Source organism: Humulus lupulus, chromosome 7 (genome assembly GCF_963169125.1).
Source record: "Humulus lupulus chromosome 7, drHumLupu1.1, whole genome shotgun sequence".
Taxonomy (NCBI): Eukaryota; Viridiplantae; Streptophyta; class Magnoliopsida; order Rosales; family Cannabaceae; genus Humulus; species Humulus lupulus.
This window is the reverse complement of record NC_084799.1, coordinates 44990538-45015881: the sequence shown is the minus strand read 5'-3', so window position 1 is coordinate 45015881 and position 25344 is coordinate 44990538. Positions and strand designations below refer to the sequence as shown.

At 32.8% G+C, this 25344-nt stretch overlaps 3 protein-coding genes across 4 annotated transcripts; 1 reads left to right on the top strand and 2 right to left on the bottom strand.

Annotated features, from left to right (window-relative positions):
- Positions 1-448: 448 nt before the first annotated feature.
- Positions 449-1531, bottom strand: LOC133791648 (uncharacterized). Its single transcript, XM_062229568.1, has one exon. It carries the CDS (start codon positions 1529-1531, stop codon positions 449-451), a length of 1083 nt encoding a protein of 360 aa, XP_062085552.1.
- A 2351-nt stretch (positions 1532-3882) lies between these two features.
- On the bottom strand, positions 3883-7451 carry LOC133791261 (E3 ubiquitin-protein ligase APD2-like). 2 transcript variants are annotated; one of them, XM_062229191.1, is made up of 10 exons: positions 7075-7451; positions 6737-6843; positions 6508-6633; positions 6288-6384; positions 6081-6155; positions 5911-5993; positions 5567-5713; positions 5408-5483; positions 4968-5253; positions 3883-4282 (listed from the first exon to the last, which is right to left on the bottom strand). In XM_062229191.1, exons 1-10 carry the CDS (start codon positions 7358-7360, stop codon positions 4207-4209), a joined length of 1359 nt encoding a protein of 452 aa, XP_062085175.1. In that variant the 5' UTR covers positions 7361-7451; the 3' UTR covers positions 3883-4206. The 2 variants fall into 2 exon arrangements, with proteins under 2 accessions (XP_062085175.1, XP_062085174.1); XM_062229190.1 differs by having other exon boundaries at positions 4968-5319; positions 7075-7450.
- A 6550-nt stretch (positions 7452-14001) lies between these two features.
- On the top strand, positions 14002-15686 carry LOC133791259 (peptidyl-prolyl cis-trans isomerase CYP20-1). The gene is made up of 7 exons (XM_062229189.1): positions 14002-14176; positions 14291-14369; positions 14495-14542; positions 14648-14671; positions 14942-15124; positions 15209-15284; positions 15393-15686. Exons 1-7 carry the CDS (start codon positions 14111-14113, stop codon positions 15529-15531), a joined length of 615 nt encoding a protein of 204 aa, XP_062085173.1. The 5' UTR covers positions 14002-14110; the 3' UTR covers positions 15532-15686.
- Positions 15687-25344: the final 9658 nt, after the last annotated feature.

Below are 25344 nucleotides of genomic sequence, written 5' to 3'. Positions count from 1 at the left end.
TAAGCTGATAAGACCCTTCTCTTGCTGAAACAAACCTTTTTTTCCTTGGCCTTCCACTTTTTATGTTTCCCTTTGGAGGTAGTACTTCTATTTCCTCAACATTAGGTGGAACTCTCCATGTTTTTGGATCTCCCAATGGATGTATTGATGCATTATAGGTGTTCAACATGGCTTGTTTTGTGAAATAATATGAGCAATATTTTTATACTGAAGGTTCATCTTTCTAATGACTGCCATGGCATGTTCACATGGTAATTCATCCAAATCAAACTTGTTACAAGTGCATGATTTCTTTGCAATGTCTACAATGTTGTTGTTAAACCACTGTGTACACTGTAAATGAGTGTGCTAGCTGGTTCTACCTGCAATGAAATAATAAATAATGAACAAGGAAATATATTAATACAATGGTATTTATAAATAAAAATAGTTGTACTTACAGTCATTCTTAATGACTTGACAAAGTTCTTAAGTATTCCTCTTGTTTCCTTGGCAATTCTGTAAAGGTTGCTTCTGCTTCTTTTTTATTGTTGTAGCTCCATTTTTTGATCAGGTTTCTAAGGCACTCAAGTAATGTTGTTACTGGAAGCTCTCTCATTTCTTTTAGTGCTGCATTAATGGATTCAGCTATGTTTGAAGTCATAGCTGCATAACTACGACTTTTGGAGTGGATTCTTGCCCACTTTTCGGATTTAACCTCATTGGCCAGAAAAGGGCGGATTCCTTCATGTAAACTGTCCAAGTCCTTCATGTATTTTTCAAAATCTTCCATGTTATAAGCTTTTGCAGCAGCATGAAATGCGATATTGGTTGCTTCTGCATCTGTTCTAAACTTGGTCTTTATGTTGCAGAAAAGATGGTAGGAGCACACTCCATGAGTTACATTTGGAAAGACATTTTTTATAGCATTCTCTATGCTTTCATGTCTATCTGAAACTATACACAACTCTTCTCTTTCTCCATAACATTCTTTTATTTTTCTGAAGAACAACTCCCATGAATCATTGTTTTCAGAATCTGTTATAGCAAAAGCCAATGGGAAGATGTGTCTATTTGCATCTTGTGTTGAAGCTGTGAGAAGTGTATCGCCAAATGCAGCTTTTAGGAATGTTCCATCAACAACAATTACTGGAATGCAATGTTTCCAACCTAGAATTGATTGTCCCATAGCCATAAAAAGATATTTAAATCTGTTTAGACTATCAATTTCCAAATCTGTTACAGTACCTGGATTTTTGTGCTTCAAAATGTGTAGACATCGTGGAATGTCTCGGTAGGAATCTTGACTTGAACCATGTACAAAATTAACTGTTTTTTCCTTAGATCGCCATGCTTTTTGGTAACTCATGGAAACTCCATATCTATCCAACATGTCTTTAGCTATATCTTTAGGTCTATAATTTGTTTTTGGATCTGTGAACTTGCTCTTCACAACATTCCCAACCATACTACTTGAAGCTTGTCGGTGATCTCCAAGAATAATGTCCAAGGAATATGTGTGGGCACGATTGAACTTCCTAACTTGGAACATATCTGTCTTTCCATATCTTGCAGCACGAAATGACCACGTACATTTTGAATCAAGGAACTTCAACTGATATTCTTTTTTGCAAGATTTGTGGACCTTGAACTGAAAATTGTTTTTTATGGCATAGAGACCAATTGTTGTTGTAAGAACCTCTTTGTTTTTCTCTTATTCCATCAGAAATTGCATGAGTTATAACTGTAGTTTCTATTCCGATATGTTCAGGAATTGATTCATGTCGTTCCTTCTCCAAAATCAAATCTGTAATTTGATCTGCCAATTGAATAAAATTTGGTAGTTCTTGAGGTTCATCTATAGAGAATGTTGATGTGTCTGAAATATCATTCTCTATATTATTACTACTTGAAGCAACAATAGAACTCATATTTTGAAGTGCTCCACAGGTTATTGTTTGGTTGTTCTCTGTTACAGAAACTATCAAAGGGTATTTTGTCAGTGTTCTGTCATTTCTTTTGCACTCCAAGTAGAATTGTATAGATCTATCACTATTGATCTTCAATGGAGGCAATTTTTCTGCAATCTGGTACTCAATTGTTGCATTTTCTATTGACAGAATGGTAGACAACTCTGTAGACAAGATATTCATTAGTGTTGTAAATGAGCAATCTAATGGTATTAACACTCCCAGCATTTTGAAATCCTCATACACATTATTTTCATTCCAATGACCATCATAATATACCAAAGATGTTATTGGATTCATGTCTGCAAATGAATAAAAAGAAAAAAATTATATTGATATGTAAAATTCTTTATATTTTCATTATAAAACGAAATAGGAGCATCAAAGATTTAGCAAAGACAAATACCTTATGGGTTATAAACTACCAAATTCAGCACAAGCTATTCATTAACACATCCACTAATAAAATGAGAATTTAGCATATAAACTCTTCACTTTATTGGTTTTTAAATTACTAAATTCTTCACAAGCAAGAACAAATAACTTAAAGATTAATAAATGTTTACAATAAATTTGAGACATTCTAAGAAACATCTTTATAATATTGTAACAGTTTTTTTTTATAAAAGGTTTTCATGGTTTTCAAATATTTCTATAGTAAAATTTGTATATGATTCTGTGGAGATATGTGTTAAAATATATGTTTTTGCTAGATTTGTCTTAGTGATTTTCGAAAGTTATAAACTATGTTCCAAGAACAAAATAGAAGAACAAGGAAACTTACCACAAAATAGATGTCGTGTAGTTGTTTTTGTAGACCCATCGATTCATAAATTTTGTTGTAGATTGCAGAAGAAAATTTCTGATTTTACCCAGTCTTCTCGGTTTTGTAAGCTCAAATCTTTGAAGATCTCTGAAAATATATTGAATACAACATGTTACAAAAAGATGGGCTGGGTTGTAATGGTTGGGTTGGGTCTTCCGTATATGTGGTATTGAGTTTTAGGCTTGTGGGCTTAGTTTTTACCGTAATATTGTAGGAAATAGGGAATACCGTATTTTTTGAATTTTTTTGGTGAAGTTTCGTATATAAAAATTTCCCTTTTTTTGTTGCTGAGTTGATAGAAGGAGATGGGCCACTGGAGACTTGGGCCTGATGAGGCAGAAGCTGGAGGCATGGGCCTTGTGGCTGAAAGTGTTTCAAAAATACTATTTTCCACTTCTTTTTCAGTTTTTTATCATTTTTTCCAAACACAAAAATACAATAAAATCTCTACAAAATAAATATAAAATAAATCATAATAAAATATTTTCAATTATAAAATAAATCAATTTAATTCTTTAAAAATATTAATTATAACTTAATTTATATTTAATATTTAAATTCAATAATACAACATTTTTTACCTCAAATTTAACTACAATAATTCAACTAATTAACTACATCATTTTACAACAAAATAACTATAAAAAAACACAAAAATATATAAAATAAAAATAAACTCAATAAATTCAAAATTACTTTGAAACTTAATAAATCAATTAAAAACTCAATAATTAAGCAACAATTAATACATAAAAAGTGGTCAAATAACTATATTTTGTAGAATTATCTGTGTCATTGGCAAACAAATATGGTGGATAGCTTGATAAAGGAGAATTTTCAATCAATATTCTTACTAACTAATTATTAATTATTTAGATGAAGATTTCACTCTCTGTTGTCAATTTATTACCAAAATCAACATACATCAGATAAATCTTTTTCTTATCTAATAAAAAAAGTTTTGTGACTCTCTTTTAAATGAATTGTATATGATATGAACACTTGCATCACACAATCTTTTAATCTCGCTCATTCCTATGATTATAAACAGAAAATTTAGCATGAGGATTGTACACAACCCTTAAAAAAATTACAAACGGTAATTAATTAAGAGAACTTTAGATAACTCTAACTTGATATTACACTTTATCGAACATCAGTGCAAGCCACACAACGAGAGAGAAAACAAAACAAAGTCACCACAGGTCAAACTTGTTCTTAGGACCCCAATGAAAAGCATCCAAAATTAAAAATACATATATAATTTTTCTTTATACAAAAAACCTCTAAATTTAGAAAATTATCAATTATTTTATCCATCTATAAAAGTATCTTATATTGAACTCCAAAAACTTCTTAGCCTGTTCTGACACAAGTTACCATAAGAAATTGAACCACAAAATAATGGGTGAAGCTGATTATATACACAGTTCAAACTATATAAACATTCCTCACTTTCTTCGTCTTTCTACGACAGATGGGGCAAATACCAGCATCTTCTGCAATCCTGCAGATAGATATGGTTTCATATTAACCTAACATATATAACATTCTATAACCACAATGTTTCTCTACACTATTCTCATGCATGAGCAAATCTTTTTTCTTTTTTTAAAAAAATCTCAAATGTGTCCACTTGAAGGCATTTTAAACCCAACTAGAGTCCAGTTTATTAAAAAGTTACCTCCTAATGAAAACAATAATTGATTATACTTACAAAATTATTTTCAAGAAGGAAATATAAAGTTGTAGTAATCCATCAAATATATCTCAAATGAGTCGAGCATAAGCAAATATTAAATGCTATTGATAGTGAATAATTGTGCTTGATTGAAATTTATGAGCTCCAGGCTCTACAAAAACTACATCAAATATTCAAAGAGAGAGATAAAAATAAAAATAAAAAAAACGAATGTAAAGAGGGGTTAGAATTTATTGCAAAATTAGGAGAGTAACACTGTTATAGAATACAACATACCTGCAAATTCTTAAGACAATAAAGAGAAAAAAAATCTTAAAATAACATTACAATAGAAAAAACTAAAACAGTCTTACCATAAAATATTAGTTACAAAATGACACTATTATTAAAGTATGTAAAGAAAAGAAATTTAACCACGTCAAAATACTTTAAAGAAAAGAAAATAAATCATGCCAAAATAAATGGCATAAGCAGTAAAATGAGGTAATACCTTGTTGCACAAGTAAAGCAAGCAGCACAATGTCCACAAGGAAGAAAGAAGCAATCTCTTGGTGAATCAAAGCAAATGATACAAAGCAGCCGAGGGTTGTTATTATTATTATTGTTGTTATTTTCTTCTCCATCTATTGCTTCATAGCCTTCCAATGAACTCTCCCCCATTAGCCACTCTAAATCCTCTTCCTCACGGGAAAGAGAGTCATAAGATGAACCCAAACTTTGAACATCTTCTTTGGGAATAGGAAAGATTAATGAGGTTCTCTCTGGATCTACTCTGCCTACAACTCCATTTTGGAACTTGTTACAAAATCTTAAGGCCGATAAGATGATCATGGCCATCAAACCTATATAAAAATCGGTGCAACTTACAAAGAACGGTCATTACTTAATTTTTCCTCAAGTACTGTCATGAAAAAGGGGGGGAAGACTAACCTGATCCAATAAAATATGTGAGCCATCGCGGTCGATAGGACAGTTTGACGTACCATTCATCTCCTGTTGGAGAATTCTGAAAGAACCATAACAAGTTCAAACTTGCATATTCTTAGCAAAGAAATGGAGAATAGGTAGTGAATGAGAACATTTTCGTACCTCATTATGATCTGGAGATGTTAACACAACCGTATTTGTGCCTAGAAAAGAAAGTTTTAAGCTACAAAGATGGTTACCAAGGGAGCACCTATAGTAGGATTTGGTGGTGTTATAAAGAAGAGCTTTTATAGTGAACTCCAGCTCTACCTGTGTGATTAAACATAAGAGGGAGATAAGACTTTTAACCTCTTGTTTCAACCAATAAGGTGTCAACTATGTAGAGAAAGGAAGATTTAAAATCAAAAATTCATTATAACTTGGCAAGTGTTTGGTTAAGAAATTATATTTCTAGTTATCACCTTATTGAAGCTAATATTTTTAAACTGAGTAACACATGCAATTACCTCCACCTCCTCAGAGTTCAGGTTCCCCAATGTAATATAATAACTTGAAGACTTTGTAATTTCCTGCTCGATCTTACCACTTCCTATGGAGTTAACAAATTAAGAATGGCCTAATCAATACCAAGAGGAAATATAAACTTGCAGTCATGACTCGTAAGTCTTTTTATTACCATAGATGATATTCCATGACAGTGTTGTACTGGGATAAGATGGGTCCCCTGCCCACTCAACCAAGCTTTCTCTACCTGCAAAGTTTAAACAAGCATAAACATATGAACCATGCTATAAATTCATATAAAGGCCTTTAATCTGAAAGATCATCTTTGATTCCGAGAATTTGGTGAGTTTTCATTATTTAGAAGTTGGAAATTTATTACCTTCAGCTATTGCAAGCAACAAAGGTAGTGAACCAGAAGATTTTATATGGAATACAACATCTATTCTAGATCCTTCGTTTAAGAAGTATATCCACTCCTGAAACCAACAATGCAATTCGATTTCCACATCATATTACTTGAGAAAGAGAGTACATGCTGCAAAAAAAAAAAAAAGAGAGGATGGGTGAAAATTTTAGTATTAAATGGATCAAAATCTTGCCATGTGAAAATTGAGTGGTATAGATGTGTTGTGTGTTTCAGTCCAAGTGAATTCCACGTCCAGCGGAGGACGTTCATAAAATCCATATAACACTAGCCCAGGTTTTGCCTCCTTTAGTTCCTCCACCTGTTTTTCATAGCGGTAGAAATATAAAATATATAGAAGAAAACACATAAAAAAACAGTTCAAATTAAATGTGAATAAGTGAATAGTAGTGATAGTGAATCACCTTAAAAGAATGAACAAATAAGGAGTTTGTTTGTATGAGGAGTGAGCACTTGGGACCCAATTGAAAATTTGAAGATCCGTAATAGCCAAGAATCAGAGTTGTAAAAGCTGGTGGTGAGGAATATATAACCAAACCCAAGTCAGAGTCTTACTTCATCATGTGATGGGTTCACTTTGTTACAGTAAAAAAAAAGAACATTTATAAATGAAAGGAGAAAAAAATGGTCTCATGTACATGAAACTAAATAACCCATATCAAAGCTTGGAAATTCAGGTAATTTTTTTGTTACAGAAAAGCACACTCAAGATTGATGAATGAACATGATGTTGTAACTTTACCTAAGAACCAAAACGTGACAAGCACAATAAAGCAGGGCCAAGCATCGTCCCGTATATCTGAAGCTATAAGTTGGGATTCGAATGTATTATTATTCATGCAAAAATAAGAAAAGACTGAACTCCACCGTTGGTAACGAGTTTGCTGAGGCTGATGGTTTTGACTCTCGTCACTGTCCTGAGGCTGAGGCTGGTCATTTTCTTCTTCTTGGACCTGTGAAGATGATGACGACGAGGAGCTAGAGCATATGAATGTTGCAGAAGAAGTGGAAGGCTCAGGTTCTTCCATGATCTTCTTAGGACAAGAGCCAATAATTTTTAAGAAAATGAAATAAAACTAGTGTGGGGTGTATATAAGCAAAGAAGAGAGATTTAAGACGTGAAAACAAAGTGTGAACTGTGAAGGAAGTGTTGATATGAATTTGAGTTGAGTAGAGTAGAGGTTGAGTTAGTGACACATAACAAGTAGTCCTTTTTTATGTCCAAATCCCTTGATCCTAATGAATGGTGGCTGGAACTTTTGTGGTGTGATGGTTAGAAAATGAAACTCTATTATATGGTGGTTGAAAAGTGAGTTTTACAGTATATAAGAAACTTCATTTTGAATTTGAAACTGGCGTTTAATGTATTTTGGTTGAACTTGAAATTTCATTCATCGAAATTGAATAAAATAAAATAACTAAACAATTGAATTGGATTCTGATGAATATTTATTGCCAACAAAATCAAGTGTTAACGCCCATTTTTTAATTGAATTAACTGATCAACTTAACTTGCTTTGCTCTCTAATCTTTATGTTTAATTTCAATTTCACACAAAATTTTGACATCTTTTTATGGTGGTTGAAAAGTGAGTTTTAGGATGACTGATGATATTTGCAGTCAAACTATCTACCCATGTATGTACAGTTTAGCTTCACCAATAACATTTATTAAAATTATGACTCATTTACAATATATCACACAAGTGTTGGTTAAGAAAACTATGTTAAGTTATTTATTAATTTTATCGTATCATTGTAATCAATCAGTGGATAATTTTTTTTTTGCAAATCAGTGGCTAATTAAATGTATTATATCATTTTAAAATAGTTATTAATTAAAAAATAAAAATCACCGTATTAGACCAAAGTCAATTTGTAGCAATTTGGCCTGGGTACCAAGAAAAAAAATGTTGGTTATAACACTAAATTGTAATTCAAAAATATTTAGGTACCCTATAAAGCATAATAATCAAATTAGATAAAATTGTAACGAGTTATTAAAGTAAAAGGAAACTAATAAATTATCGATGCACAAGGAAAGTAATTATTAAAAAAATTATGAAAATATCTTATTTAGTTACCAATATAATTTAAAAATTAAGTAATTTAAACCAAATGAAAAAATAATACAAAATTTCATAATAGTAACCAAAGAAACTTTTTTGATTTTATAAATGAATAATAGTTATAAATATATTCAAAGTCTTAATTTGTGGAAAAATTCATTCAAAGTTATTTAGGAGTTTTACCTCCGAACTATGACCAATATATTATTATGTCCCTGATTTTTTCGAGCAATTTAAAATTAACCCCAAACTATTCATATTATTGTAAAGTGAAACTTCTGTTAAATTTTATCCAATATGGCTAACAGATTGCTCGCGTAACTATTTGGTCACCAACTTATCTTTGTCACGTCAGTGTTATGAGTATAATTTATAAAAAAAAAATATATTTCTTATAAAAAATTAAAATTCAAAATTGAATTTTGTCAAACAAAAACAATTAGATGAGTTTCAATTTTTTTAATATTTGAAAATTTTATTTAATTAATATTTTAAGAATTTATTCAAAAAAATAAATATTCTTTTAAGAATTAAAAAAATAAATAAATAATCTTTTAAGAATTAAAAATAAAAAATATTTTTTTGAATTATTTTTAATTTTAATATTTTTATAAGAAATATATTTTTTTAATTTTATTTATTTTTTATTTTAAATTATACACATAGCGCTAACGTGACAATGACAAGTCAGTGACTAAATAGTCACGTCAGCAATCTATTAGCCACATAGGATAAAACTTAACAAAAGTCATATTTTACAATACGGAATAGTTCGAGGGTAATTTTTAACGGCTCAAAAAAATCAAGAGGCACAATAATGTATTGGTCATAGTTTAGGAGGCAAATCCTAAATAGACTTAAAAAATATGGAAATTCTCTCGTAGTCTCCCTAAAAGAGCCTACCGGTTCACCTCTTTGTCTTTTAGGTAATTAGAATCCCGATTTTTTTTATATAATTATGTGCATTGTAGTTATATCAAACATCTCACCTATTTTTGAGAAATTCTAAATAATTTAAAGTGCCAAAAACACAATTCAAACATTTTTATTGCACGCGTGCCTATTTTTTTATATACACGTGCAACATAATATTTAAACTATGATTTCAGCATAATAAATTATTTGGAATTTCTAAAATTTAATATAATATCTGTTATAACTACAATATACACTGTCATATAAAAAATTAGGATTAAAACTATCCAAATGTAAAAAACACTGTTGTGCCCTGATTTTAGCACCAGATCATTCACTCAGCTCGAGTACAGCTGGCAGATAAATACACGGAGAAATGACTAAGGGAAATAATATCTGCTTATTATCCATGTAGACAACTCGAGATTCATAGTGATCATACGTGGTGATTAGGCGGCCTAAGTTTATCTCGAACTAAAGATGCAATGGCTGCGAAGCGCGAGCTCGGAATATTAAATAGCTATCAAAGCACGAGCTTGGAGGAGATATCCAACTCGTGGTAATTCTAGTATATTGCATACTCAGAGATCTCCAGAGACTCAGGATCCTCTTTTATACGTTTATTTATGACCAAACTGTCATATTTATTATCCGATATGGCAGGAACCTGTTTATTCTATTATCAAATCATATCCCAATATAAATGAGAATTAATTGTATTAAATACAGATATTATGTAAATGCGTGATTGACTCACGCGGTTACCCAAACATGTCCATGGAATTCCCCTATAAATACTGGGAATATTGGACAGGAAAAGGGGACCATTATTATGTAATACCAAAACTCAGCCAAAATAGAGAGAGAAACAACAATAATATTGACTCGTGGACTACATAGATTTTAACCACTGAATCACGTAAAAGTTATGTGCTCTTGAATGAATTCATATTATTTTTCATTACGGTTGATTATTAAGCATTAATCTGCCTTATTATTTCTTAATACAATGTTGGTGAAAAACCTCGTCAATAAACACGAAGGAGTACACAAGATAATTTCTTATATATATATGATGTTCCTTCTGCTACTCATCATTTGATCCGTACAAAAAAAATATTACGTAGAAAATTATTATTTTTTTAAATAAAAAAAACAAGTTCGTTTTTTATTAAAAGAAAGTAAATGAGGAATTTACATGAAATATGGGAAAATTTTCTAAACTTTGATAAATATGACATTTTTTTGTGTGTGCATTTTATATGGTATTTTATGTTTGTTTTTTTTTTATGGGGTTTGTTTTCCCATTGTGTAATAATTTATTAGTTTTACCATATTTGATTATATAAGATTATTTTGGCTAATTTTGAATTTTTGTGAGGGTATTTCAGTAATTGTAGGTATTATTTTTAATTTATTGTTTTGTTCAGACATTGAAAAACATTTTGTTTTCTTCTTTTCTTCTATTTTATCTTCTTCAATTAACATTTTCTCCGTTGTAACCGGTTACCACTATGAGAACAATTTTGATTTTTTTTGTGGTAGTAATATTTGACACTGTCAATTTTTTTTAGTGATGCGTAGTAACTGGTTATATCTATAAAAATCAGTTTTATTTTTTAAGTGGTGTTGTAGTAGCTAGTTACAACTATAAAAATAATTTTGATTTGTTAGTAATGTACTATTATCAAAATACCAACTGAATTGTAACTAGTTACTTAGTGAGATTTGGAGAAAAAAATTTGATATGAAAAAAATAAACTAAATTGATTGTGAAGGTAATTGGTTACAATTAGGTTTGAAAAAAAAATATAGAAAAAAAAAATAGTTGTGATGGTAACTGATTACTTAGCCAGACTTGAAAACAAATAGGATCCAAACAAAAAATCTAAAATGATTAGAATAGTAACTAGTTACAGCTAGGTTTGGAAAAAAAATCAGATCTGAAAAAAAAAAAAACAGTTATGATGGTAACTAGTTACTTATCTAGACTTGGAAAGAAAATCAAATCTAAAAAAAAATCTAAATTGATTGTTATTGTAACTAGTTACAGTCAAGTCTGAAAAAAAAAAAAGCAAATATGAATAAAAAAGAATTAGTCGACATAGTACCTAGTTACTTAAATATGTTTGAAAAAAAAAATCAGATTTGAACAAAAAAAACCTAAACAAATCGTGATGGTAACTGGTTGCAGCTAGGGCTAGAAAAAAAAATCATATCTAAAGTGCAAAATCAAATATGAAAAAGAAAAATAGCAACAAAAACTAAAAGAAAAACATTAAAACCAAAAGAAGAAGAAGAAGAAGAAGAAGAACCAAAGAGCGATGGAGCTGCATCGTCGTCGAGAGGTGGGGGGTCACGTCTCCGACGGAGTGCGGAGGGCAAAGGTGGTGTCTCCGTCGAAGGGCTGAGAAGAAAGAACCAAGTAGAGAATGATAGATTGAGAAATGAGAAAATGAATTGATAACTCTACAAAATAGAGTTATTTTACCATATTTTGTATACTAATTGTTGCTTACTTCTTGAGTTTTTAATTAACTTATTAAGTTTTTATGTAATTTTTAATTTATTAGTCTTAGTGTAGTTTTATAGATTTTTATACGTTTTTATAGTTATTATATTGTAATATGTTGTAATTTAATTATTTGAATTATTGTTGTGTGTTTAGTGGTAAAAATAAATGCATATTTATTCAATTTAAGTGTCAAAACAAATTAAGTTTAAATTAATATTTTCTTTAAATTAATGAGATGTATTTGTATGTTGAAAATATTTATTTGAAGTTAATTTATACTATTTTATAGAAATTAATTTGCATTTTTGCATTTTTATTTAAAAGAAATCAATGATAGAAGTGGCATTTTTGAGAAGAAGGCAAAGAAAATGGCTCAGGCATGGCCCAGGCCCAGCCCGCCTGTCCCCTGGCCCAGCCCGCCTGGCACCTCAAGTCAAACTTCTTCAGCCTTCAAGCCTCTCCTCCAAGCAGCCATCAGCCATCTCCACGCCAGCCGTACGCCCAGCACAAAACCGGATCACTTGCCAGCTGCCCACCAAGTCTTCTCCTCAGCCTGCATGACCATCAACCTTCACCCTCATCAGCTCTCCACACCGTCCGTACGGGCCCAAGCAAGCTTCAATCCTTTGGGCCAGCTCAATGCCCCAAGGCCCAATCCGAAAGACACTCTCCAACCGTGTGCCTGCCACCAGCCCCTTTATTTTTCTTGAGCCCATAAATAACTCAAGTGTACCATTTGTCCCCTTGTCTAAAAATACCACATTTTTACCCACTTTTCTACACATTTTTCACCCAAAATCATCATCACTCCTATAATTTACCCCTATTTACCATATTATTATTAATTTAATCAATTTACTTAATTTAAATTGATTATTTTAATAATCTCATTTTGGCTATAAATAAGGGTTTTGAAGACCATTTTTGGGGTGCTTAATGTTTTGGTTACCATCTTTTTCTCTCATTTTCTCTCTACCATTCTCTCTTCCATTTGGGTTTTTCAAGAGCATTTTGCAAGTATGTATGTCTTTTATTTTGTAATTTCTACTCTAGTTATGTGCTTCTAATCTTTTTCATAAGATTATTAAGATCATGATGAAGCAACTTGTAACTAGGTAATATTTATGTTGTATGTTGATTTCCCTTGTAATACAACAAAGTTTATGGATTTTTCTTTTACATATATTTCTTTCATCTTAAATATCTTGTATTTTAGATTGTTAGAACATATTTACACTTTGTTCTTCATTAGTGCATAAACATAATATTCTTTGTGTAAGATGTGTCATTAAATTGTACACATCCATGCTTAGAACAAAAATATTATGTTTTGCCTTATAAATAATGTTCATTGATTTATTTGTTATTTCATTAGATTGATTTACACTAAATGCTTTGAAATTATAATTTTGAAAAGTGAAGAAAAATCCTATCTTTTTATAAGAAAATTGTGTTTAAAATTATAAATCTTTTTGGAAAAGGATAGTTTAAATTATTTTAACTATCACTAAAACTTGGGAATCAATATACTAATAAATATTATTAAACTTACATTTTGTGGATTCTAGTATCTTAATAATCTTTTCTTTTAACACTTATTGTCAACTCATTATTGCTTTATTTTTATTCCCTTAAATAGCTTTATTTTACAATCTTTTAGTTTATGTTCATAATATTAAAACTCATCAATCTTTGGAACTAGGTTAGAATTTATTACTTTTGATTTACAATAGTTTTCTTTTTGATTTTAGACAACTCCTTTGGGTTCGACCTCGTGCTTACACGAAAACTATTCTATAAATACGATTCGTGCGCTTGCGAGTATAAATTTTTAAACATATCCGTTTTGGGTCCATCATGAATAGAGATAAATCTGAAAGATAAAGGAAAGGATGAGAAAGTGTGAAAGAGTTTTATATAAAAGTATGGTAATTTATTTTTTATACTATATGGGATTCATATGTTTTAAATAGTAAAAATTAATCAATTTTTCCTAATATTTACGTAAACTTCTCTAAATAAATAATAGAAAGTACTGGGGCTAGCTTAAAACATGGACCCATTGCGGCCCAATTCGTATGCGACCCAGTCCAGTATGTGGGAAGCGGCCGACGAAATTGGAAGAAGTCCACATGTCAAATGTCTATTGGTAATGACACGAACTAACCACACTAAAGAGTTGGTATAAACAACATTCCCCTAAAGCTTACTAACACTAACAACTTGTGTTCAGCTGCTGCGATTCCAAACTGAGAATTTTGCCGGAGAAGAAGATCAAAAATGGCTAGGACGGCGTCGTTTCTTATCTGTGCTATGTTTCTATTCGGCACCATGTCCATTATCCAGGTACACAGGTTACCCTGTAATATTATACTCTAGAAATCCCTAGATTTATCCCTCTTTTTATCTCATTATCATTGTTCTTATTATCTATTGGCGATTGATGTTGTTTTTATTCAGGCCAAGAAATCGACGGAAGATCTGAAAGAAATCACTCACAAAGTCTACTTTGACGTTGAGATAGATGGAAAACCAGCTGGTAATGCAGTGCATCTCAGATTTTCCTTCTACTTTATTGTTATTATTATTATAAATTATTGTTTGATTTCTTAATTAGTTCAGAATTTTTTGATGTTGATTCACTTATAATTTTTGTGATCTCAGGTCGCGTTGTCATGGGTCTCTTTGGAAAGGCGGTCCCTAAGACTGCAGGTATAGTCGATTTAAAGGTTAATTATTATATGTAAATACAAATATATGGCAATTTTGTAGCTATTTATTGGACTAATTATTGAATCTTTATTTTTATTCTTGCAGAAAATTTCCGAGCTTTGTGCACAGGTAAACATATAGTTTTAGCTTCATATCGTTGTATCATCCCTAAAATGTGATATTGTAATTGCTTTTCATTTTGAAAGTTGGAGTTAAGTCGAATCTGATCAGGGGAAAAGTTATGATTTTATGATTTATAGAAATGTAAAAGCCGAATGCGGATTGGATAGCTACTAGAATAGAATGATCTCAGAATTGTGAATAGAGAGGAGAGCTTCTCAGTTAGAAGCTATTTTAGTGCGTTGCTTTTCTTACGTTTTGCTTTTGCAAATCATCCAGGAGAGAAAGGCATTGGCAAGAGTGGAAAGTCACTACACTACAAAGGTAGCGCATTTCACAGGATTATTCCAAGCTTCATGATTCAGGGAGGTGATTTCACACTTGGTGATGGAAGAGGTGGTGAATCAATCTACGGTGAGAAGTTTGCCGATGAGAATTTCAAGCTGAAGCACACTGGCCCAGGTAAGAACCAATGAATGCCCTATTGTCGTCTCAATCTCGGTTCCTTGTTTGTTTTTCTTCATAAATGTGTGTCTTTTCTTGTAGGATTTTTGTCAATGGCAAATGCTGGTCCTGACACCAACGGTTCACAATTCTTCATTACAACTGTGACAACTAGTTGGTAATTGGATATACGTTCAGTCTTTTATCTAATTCAAAAACCATTGTGTTTGTTAGTTAATTCTTTGTGGCCTCAAAACTGTATGATTTACATTTAAACTTTACACAGGTTGGATGGAAGACATGTTGTGTTTGGAAAGGTGATATCTGGGATGGATGTTGTTTACAAGATTGAAGCTGAGGGAAGACAGAGTGGAACCCCAAAGACAAAAGTTGTGATTGCAGACAGTGGCGAACTTCCTCTTTAGATTCTTCTACCCTATATCAAAATATTCTGTTTCTTTTCCTTTGTCAACTAGACTGGTTTAGATGTTATTATGTTTGCATGCTAGACTGGTTTAAATTAGAATTTCATGTTCATCTCTCATTATCTAACCGGGTAATAAGATGAAGTTTTATTATAGTTGTCTTTAAAAGTACTAATTGTATCTTCGATTTACCTTTTTTTTTTATATATATATATAACGAATGCGACGACCATTTCCTTGAATAAATATTATAAAATCGTTTAAAGAAAATATTAATGTTTACTTTGGTTTCTTTATACCACAAAGGGGGTGGAAATTGTGATAGTAATTGATAATTTACGCAGATTATGAAATATGATAATATTGACAGAATTGTGTAATAAAAAAAAAATTACTCGTTGGTCTACTCTCTAAACACATTACTAGAATCACTACCATAAAGTATTATAAAACCGCCATTTATAAATTTAGAATGCATTTACTGCGGGGAGGCTGGTAGTTAGTGATCAGATTTCGACCAAGATTATTCGCATGCTAAAAAGGGAGTGTCTTGACTTGACTCCTGGAACAATTGAAAATATAACTGTTTACACGTACAAATTTCCAAGAGAGCTGATATGGCTTGGTATCAAAAGAAAATTACATTGAGAGGTATCTCCAGCTTCCCTTTGCCTGACGAAAACACTCTTACATTCCAGAAAACTGCTTACATAAATAACTGGTCAAGGTTGGAACACAATATGTCTCGGCAGAAGATAACTTAATACAATTGTCATGTTTCTAGTTTTTTTTTCTAAAATGACTTTTTAGAGCTAAAAGTCAAAGTGCATTGGAAACCCAACCAGCGTCAAAAGTGATTTACTGCATCGATCTGAGCTTGAACAGTGGTTGGAATTGTGTGAGTAGGAGCAGCTGCTGGAATGTGTTCATTATGCCTTTCTCTTCGGTTGTTCAGCACATACCTCAAATCTTCCTCTCTGCGTCTTTGCTCTGACCCTCCTAATCGGTCAAAAACATTAGGTTGCCTTGGTTGGCCTGCAACATTTTGGCTCTCTGGTCGGCTATTCATGGGCAGAGGCTCTTGCTGTCTGTGCCTCTACTCATCTGGTCGACTAGCATTTGTCCTTTGATTTTGATAATATTCGAAATCTTCCTCATAAAAATTATGTCCGTCCCTAAATCGTGATTGATGGGTTCGCGTCCAACTATACATGTTGTCTCCTTCTCTCCGACCAAAGTCGTCACGATAAACAGGGGGCAGCCTATTTGGCCTGCGCTGGTCGCTAGGTCCCAGAGCATTATTATGTCATGGAGGACCTCTGACCGCAGAGCCAATATCAAGTTGTCGCCTGCTTCCTAAAGGGACATTTCCTGGCCCCCTTCCAGGGAGAACCTGCTCATCGGTTACCAGGTGTCTTGGGCTTCAGGGATGCTGCTCGTCCCTATTTCGCCTTTGATTCAGCTCGCTTACTTGAGCAGAATGCTGAGGCGAATGCTGCTGTTAGGTCTGCCAGAATTTATGGCGGACCTTCTGGTTGAGCAGCTTGAGGTTGGTCAGGGTGATGAGGGTCCAGAGGTGGTGGAGGATTTCGAGGTAGCTCAGGTTGTTGAGGGTTTTGGGCATGTCAAAAACCTTGAGCTAGCTGAATAGTAGCTTCCAAGGCAACAGTAGCATCCCTCTGACGACGGTCCATTTTTGCATGTCTGTCATTTAGTTCTCGCTGTTGCCAATTAATCTCCATTTGTTGCATAATCATTGTCTCAGCCACATTCTCTTGGTTAGTCTTTAGAGTGGCTAACTCATCCTGCAACATCCACATGGTTACTCGCATGGTTTCTGCATCAAGCTCCTCGCTATCTCCCTCTGACTCTACCTGAGGCTCTTGTTCAGTGACTCCTAGAGGAGAAGGTGGATTTTCTGGACCCTCAAATGCCTGACCTGCTTGTTGACCTTGAGTCTTTTGAGACTTGGGAGGCATGGTTGCTTAGTTAATTTCTGATTGTTGATCTTCTTGAGTTGAGATCTCAACGAGAGCACCAAAATGTTGGCCACAGATCTTGCCAACGACACGGAGTCAATTAAACGACGTAAAATGAGAACTTAACTTTAATAATAAATGACACAAGAAGTTATAGTAGTTCGGCCCCATAAGGTAATAACCTACATTTATTTATGTAGAATTTTCAAAACCCCCGATCAAATAAATTGGATCAACTAAGTTTTGTGAGTTTAAGAGAGTACAAAAATCGTGTATAAAAGCACTTAGAAACTTAAATCCTCTTAGAAGTTTAAGAATTACAGCCTAAGACATAATGATTCGCTAAGACCTCTATTTATAGGCTTAGGAACTTACAATAACAGGTCGTGGGCCTTACAATATTTATTACATAACTGTTAATTAAATAATACAAGACAATTGAATACCAAATAAATATTTTGTTATAACAAACTCTGAGAACTATCTGCGTACTGTTCAGCCAGCTCTTGTCGTGTGCACCGACCAGCCTGGTTAGCAATTATCCAAAAAGCCTCTAAATCTGATCAACGATAAGAAACAACTATTCCTTTCTGGTTTTGGGTCAACGAGGTGTTTGCAGATTAGGTTATCATTTGACCTCCACGTGTCAGAATCTCGTGCCACGTCATCATGCTAACTTTTAGGTAAAACATATATTATTGTGTTATTTAATGTTATTATGTTATCATTAAAGTTATTCTTTATATTGATTATTTGGCTTTGTGTTTTGTTATGTTAAGTCTTGTTTTATTGAGTTCTTAAAATTGTTGAAGACTATTCCGGATATTGAAGTATGAAACACTAATAAAATATAACTTTTGTTTTTTTTTTGTAATTATAGGGTGAAACATTTAATTTTGAATTATTGTTATTATTATTTAACATGTTTATATTATTGTTTTCTCTTCATTTCATTCTTAAAAGTTTAATACTCATCTCAATTTTATTTTTTGGTATTTTTTGTAGGTTGTTTTGTTATTCAAGGAGAATGTGTGAATTTAACGATGCTATTGGAAATAGTTGTACTTCATAGATAAGTGTTTTCTTCCTTTATCCATTATAATTGATAATTTTATAATTGTTGTGGTATTTAGTATTATTTTCCTTTAAATTTTATCATTCATTCAATTTCGTTAAACTACTGTTGTTTTTGTTCGTATGATATTTTATTTTGTAGGTTGTTTCTCAGATATACAAGCAAAATGTGTAGAGTAGATGGTGGCGCTGGATTTGATTCTTTGGCTAGATCTTTCGGTGGATATTGTGGGCACGTATTGTTTAGTAGTTGTGTCTACTACTTTTGCTAAGAGAGCTTCATTTTACAATGACCTTGGGTCTTTGCTAGAGGTTATAACAAGTTTGTTATCCAGATTTCCAGAAGTGTCCTTAATCCACAATTCATCCTTTCATGGTTAGCTGCGCATGCTCTTATGATGGAAATACAATTTGTTTAGTTAAAAAATATCCCTCATTTTCTCTGGGATATTTATGCTTTTTAAGTTGTACGACATTATTTATGAATGAAGTTATCATTGATAAAAAAAAATCATTACTCTTAATTGATGTGAATTTTAACACTTTTTTAATATTAAAATAAAATAAGTAAATTTATATATTTAAGTGATGATAACCTAATGATATTATAATTTTTCTCATAATGAAGAATTCTAAGTTCGAATTTGATGGACCCTAAATGGGTATGTTTTAAATATTTATAAATCGCAAGCGCATGAATCGTTCATATAGAATAGTGATCGTGTAAGCAAGGATGTCGAACCCAAAGGAGTTGTCTAAAATCGAAAAGAAAACTATTTTAAACCAAAATTAATAAATTCTAACCTAGCTCCAAAGATTGATGATATTTTTGTATAATGAAAATAAAATAAAAGATAATAATAAAGAAATTAAAGACAATATATAAACATAAATTAATAATAGAAATCAAGATGGTAAAAGAAAGATTATTAAGATAATAGAATCCACAAAATATAAGTTCAATAATATTTATAAGTACATTGATTTCCAAATTTTAATAATAGTATAAATTAATCAAACCATTACTTATTCAAATTAGATATTCTATTTAAGCACAAGTTTTTATAAAAATATAGGATTTATCTTCACTTTTAAAATTATAATTTCAAAGCATTTAGTGTAAATCAATCTAATGAAATAACAAATAAATCAATGAACATTATTTATTAGGCAAAACATAATATTTTTGTTCTAAGCATTGGATGTGTACAATTTAATGACACATCTTACACAAAGAATATTATGTTTTTGCACTAATGAAGAACAGAGTGTAAATATGTGTTAACAATATAAAAATACATGATATTTAAGATGAAAGAAGATATTTGAAGAAGAAAATTCCATGAACTTTGTTGCACAATTGGGAAATCAACATACAAAATAAATACTATTTAGTTACATATTGTTTCATCATCACCTTAATAATCTTAAAAAGATTAGAAACTCATAACTAGAATAACAAATACATACTAAAAATTACAAACATAATTAGGAAAATTTGGAGGAAAACCCCCAAATTGTTCATCTAAAAATACATAGAAAATTAACCAAAAAGAAGAAGAAGATGAAGAGAATAGAGATGTTTTGAAATGTGGTAAATGTGTAGTGTAACCTCCCCCAAAATTAAGCATTCTTAATGGTCTTGAAAATTCCCTATTTATAGCCAAAATGAGAGTATTCAAATAATCAATTTAAATTCATTAAATTAATAATAATATGGAAAATAGAGGTAAATTATAGGGTGTAATGATGATGTTTTAGAGTAAAATGTGTAGAAAAATTTGGGTAAAAAATGGTATTTTTGGCAAAGGAGACAAGGGTACAAAAGTGAGCTTTTGTTGGGCTCAAAAAATGGTGGCTTTGGTGGGTGTTGGCAGCTGATGGCATGGATGGTATTTGAGCCGATTGGGCCATGCGTGGGCTGGCAAGGAGTTGATGGGAGGAGTTCGGCTGGAGGCTGCCTGCTAAGGCAGTGGCTGGATTGGAGGACACGGGCCTGGTTTGTTGAAGGAACCAGGCAGGTCTGGAGGGAGCTGGTGAGGTGGAGTGCAGCTGGGCCGAACTGGGCAATGGAGCATGTGGGCCCGAGTGAGCTGGGCCGGATCTGGGCGAATTGGGCTGTGAGCAGCTGGGTGATGGGGGTCCTCGGGCTGTTTTATGGCATTTAAAAATGCCATATTTCCTTTCTTTCATTCCCTTACTTTTCAAAAGTCCAAAAATACAACATATCTTCTATAAAAAAAACATAAATTAAATTAAAACTAAATATTTTTAATAATCAAATATACAACATAAGTTCCATGAAAATATTCATTAAAACTTAATTTATATTTAACATTTAAGTTCAATAATACAACATTTTTTTACATAAAATTAAACAACAATAATTCAAATAATTAACTACAACATTTTACAACAAAATAACTATAAAAACAAACAAAAATATATAAAATCAAAATAAGATTAATAAATTCAAAATTACTTAAAAACTTAATAAATCAATTAAAAACTCAAGAATTAAGCAACAATTAGCACATAGAAAGTGATCAAATAACTCTATTTTGTAGAGTTATCAGAATTCTCCTCCCTAAAATATCAAAATAACAATATTTAAAAAAAAAAATCTCACTCCTACTTAGATTCCATTTCACACATTTTTGGTCATAGAGCTCTCTCCTTTCTCCTTCAATCACAAAATAATTTAGTGAGTTGGATAATCATCCATTTATGTCAATGGTGGAACCACACTATTTTGGTAATGGAGGATAAATTGATAAAATATATAAAAATTTAATGATGCAGATTAACAATATTAATAAATGTATTATTGAATTTTTTTTTATAAAAGAGTTTGGTGTTAGGGTTTATTCTAATGCTATGAACGAGCAATGAGTAGAAATACTAGACATTGGTTAGTTTGCTATGTTTGACTTTTAGATTCTTCCCTCAAGTCAAGATTGGGCCCGAAGGGAAGACTAGTAGCCATTAAGTATAGCGAACAAAAAGGAGTACCTCGGAAGGTACTTTGGCTATTGTCTCTAGTCGAGACTTAGAAGAATTTCACACTAGGAAATGTCCTTTAGCAAAAAGATCTTCTTGGAGGAGATAGTAGAAGAGAGAGAGTCTAATTCTCAAACACATACTTGATGTTTTGTTGTTGTGTGTGTTGAGCGAAGTAATCGACACTCTTTTAGGGAGTGTTTGGTATAAGGGTTAGGTTTGGTGAGAATGGAAATGTCAAAATTAATTCATGTTTGGTAAATTTATTTTTAATGGCTTGATTTGATGGTAATCTTAATTCATTTAAACACTTGAGTTTCACATTTTCTTAATCTAAACCCCTCTATTTCTACTCCCATCATACCAAACTCCCATACCAAACACCCCCTATAGGGATACATGCAGACCCTTAGACCATTGGATCAATGGTAAATTTTAAGGAGAACCCTCGCTATTTGTAAATCATAGGGTGGAGATTACCCTATAAGTCTGTGCTAAGAGGTTATTGTTATGATTGGTTAAATACAAATGATAAATGTTAAAATACAAGTAAGGTATAAACACTTAATAAAATTAACATAATGAAGATGTGAAATTTGAGCTTCAATTTTAGGCACTTATAAAATGTAAAATTGGGTCCAAAGTGATACATGAGAGTATATAAGGGTTCCCAGAAAGTTTGGTGGCATTTAGAGCATTTTTGGGACCTTTGGAAGTGTCCAAAGTTAGAGGGTGGCGATACGTTGCCACCCAAGAGGCGAGACATCGCTTGAAACCTAGGGTTTCAAGAAACCCTAACAGGCGATGCGTCGCCTACTATATTACGCGAAATATTGTCAAATGCTCAAAATGAAGTGTTTTTCAAGTCTAATCCTATTGGTTAGACCTAATGACGGTGCCTACTCTATATAAGGGTCAAAATAGTGTTTTGGAAGACTTGATCACTCTCTCCAATCTCTCTCTACTCTCTCTCTCTAGCTCCAAGAATCTCAATAGTTTTCTCTAATAACTCTCCAAGAAAGTGCTTGACTTTGAGAGTTGAAGGCTTGTTCAATCTCAATCTTTATTTCCTCAAGAGAAGGCCTGAAGCATCAATGGTGGCTGAGAAATAGAGTATTAGGGCAGTGTTTTGCAACGTGTATAAGCCTTGGTTTGTGTTTGGTTTGCTCAAGGGATTTGCTCAAAGTGGTGGTCTTGCCTAGGGTTTTTGAAGCTTCATCAAAGTTAAAGAACATCATTGTTCTACTTGGGTTTGCATGTTCTTTCTCAATCTTTTTTAAGTCTCCGTCATTCCAAATTTTGTGTAGATTCTATTTCTTGAGGTGGTGTTATCTCACTCTCCCCCAACATTCTAATACTATATAATTTGAGATAGCATATCATGGAAGAATCTAACTCTCTTTCGACATTGAAATTCATTACTCAAGACTTTGTTAGATTTGATAGATTTGATGAGACTAACTTTGTTTGTTGGCAAGACAAGATTAAATTCTTGCTCACTACTTTGAAAGTTTTCTATGTCTTGGATAAAGACCTAAAGGCCTTGGAAGAGCCCAAGGAAGATGATACATAAGAAGTTGTCAAAAAAAGGAAAAAGTGCGAAGAATATGAGTTGATTTGTAGGGGTCACATTCTCAATGCCTTCTTGGATAGGCTCTATGATCTCTATACAAACACCAAGATCGCCAAGGAGGTTTGGGAGGCCTTGGAAAAGAAGTACAAAACGGAAGAGGAAGGTACTAAGAAATTCCTTATTACTCAATATATGAAATTTAAATTTTATGATGATAAACTCCTTCTCCCTCAAATTCACGAGCTACAAATTATTGTGAATAAATTGTCTGCTCTTAAGATTGTATTGCCGGAACAATTTCTTGTTGGTGCCATTATAGCCAAGTTACCTCCTCTTGGAGAGGCTATAGAAAAAAGATTCTCCATAGAAATGAAGAGATTTCTTTGGAGGAAATTCTCAAACACTTGAGAATTTAGGAGGAATCTCGCTCTAGAGATATGAATGAAGAGAAGCCTAATGGGGAGACTTCTAAGGCCAATGTGGTGGCTAACTGTAATGCCCCAAATTTCCTAATAAGGTTTAGGACGTTAATTAGGAGGCCGGGAGGGCCATAATTGATTTATTGTGTTATTAAATGATAATATGCATGTTTAGGTGTATTAAATATGCATGTGAACCCATTTTTGAGTAATTGGGTGATTTTCATATTTTGGCCATTTCGGGCATATTTGACATAATTGTGATATGTGTGTGGTGCTTTATTATTATTTGGTTATGCTAGGGTTACCCAGCACGAGATGATCCTAGGAAGTAAGCTAGTGGTAAAGTCACAACGGGATTTATTCTTGACCCAGAGTGAGTCAAGGGGTATTTAGAGCATTACCGGGTTATTGGGTAATGAGAATTAATATTTGGTGATAAATTGGGAGTTAGTAAGATCAGTTGAAATTATGGAGGTTTTGACTATTTTGCCCCCGGGGATGTTTTCGGGACCCCGAGCGTTAGGATTTTTTTGAGGCTACTTAAGCTTGAAGTAACATTTAAAAGAAAAAAAGAACGATCTGTACGTTCTCTCTCCCTCAAAGTTCTATTTTCGTCTCCCGATTGTATTTTCGAAGGTAACTTGAGTTCTAAGACTCGGATTTAAGCGAGGATCGAGGCATAGCGATCCTAGAGAATATTAGAAGCTTATTAGTCGAAGGATTTAGTTGGAAACAACTCAATCGGAGGTAATTCAAGTTTTAAGTTTTTAAGCTTGAATTGGACTGTGTTTTAATGAGGTTTTGGGTGATTTGAGACTTAGGTTTTATGGGTTTTGGATCATGGGGATATTTGGGAACTTTGACTTTTGAGTTTGGAGATGTTTGGATAGGTTTTTGGGAGGTTTTAAAAGGGTAAAGTCGGAGAAAAATGGCTGGTCCGAGGTCGGGCCGCGGCCCAAGCTCGATGAAGCAGGTGGAGTGCTTTGGGAGCTCTGGGGGGCGCGCTACTAAGTGTAGGGTGCCGCGGCGCTTGCCCCTGGTTTTCTTGTTTTGGATGGGGGCCGCGGCTCAGGGTTTTGGGGCCACGACGCTTGAGGGTATTTATGGCCGAAATGATGTTTTAAGCTTGGGAACTCAAACCTTAGGCCTCGGGATCATTCTTACTACCCGGATTGGTGGGGTTTGATGTCTCGGAGTCTAGGTTTTGGTTCCGAGATTGGTTTTAGAACTTGAACTTATTGGATCACCATTTATGGTTGTGACTAGGTTATCACTAGAGGCTTGGAGTAAGGATCGTGCTTGTGGCTTGTTTATTGGTAACCTGTGCTTGGACCAAAGGTAAGAAAACTGCACCCTGTGTATATATGACATGCATGGTTATTCTTGATGCATTTTGGGTGTTTAAATGTGACATGCATGGTTATTGTTGAGGCATGTCAAGTGATTTAATGTGATGCATGTGTTGCACGAGAAACATGTGATTAGGGCATGCTATGAATATTGAATATGAGATTGTTCAGGGCGTGAGCCTCTGTGTTTATGCATGATCCTAATTATGCTAGCAATTGTTAATTAAGCATGCTGAATGCCTTGTATTCGGATATTTGACGTATGATATATGTTTGGTAGCATTGCTTACCTGTGTATGGCACTGACTAGTTAGGGACAGCACTGGTCGCATAATACTGACCTATGAGTCAGAAACGGCATAAGCGTCCTGAACGCATGGCCGATAAAAGATTAGATCTAATCGATATCAGCGTTG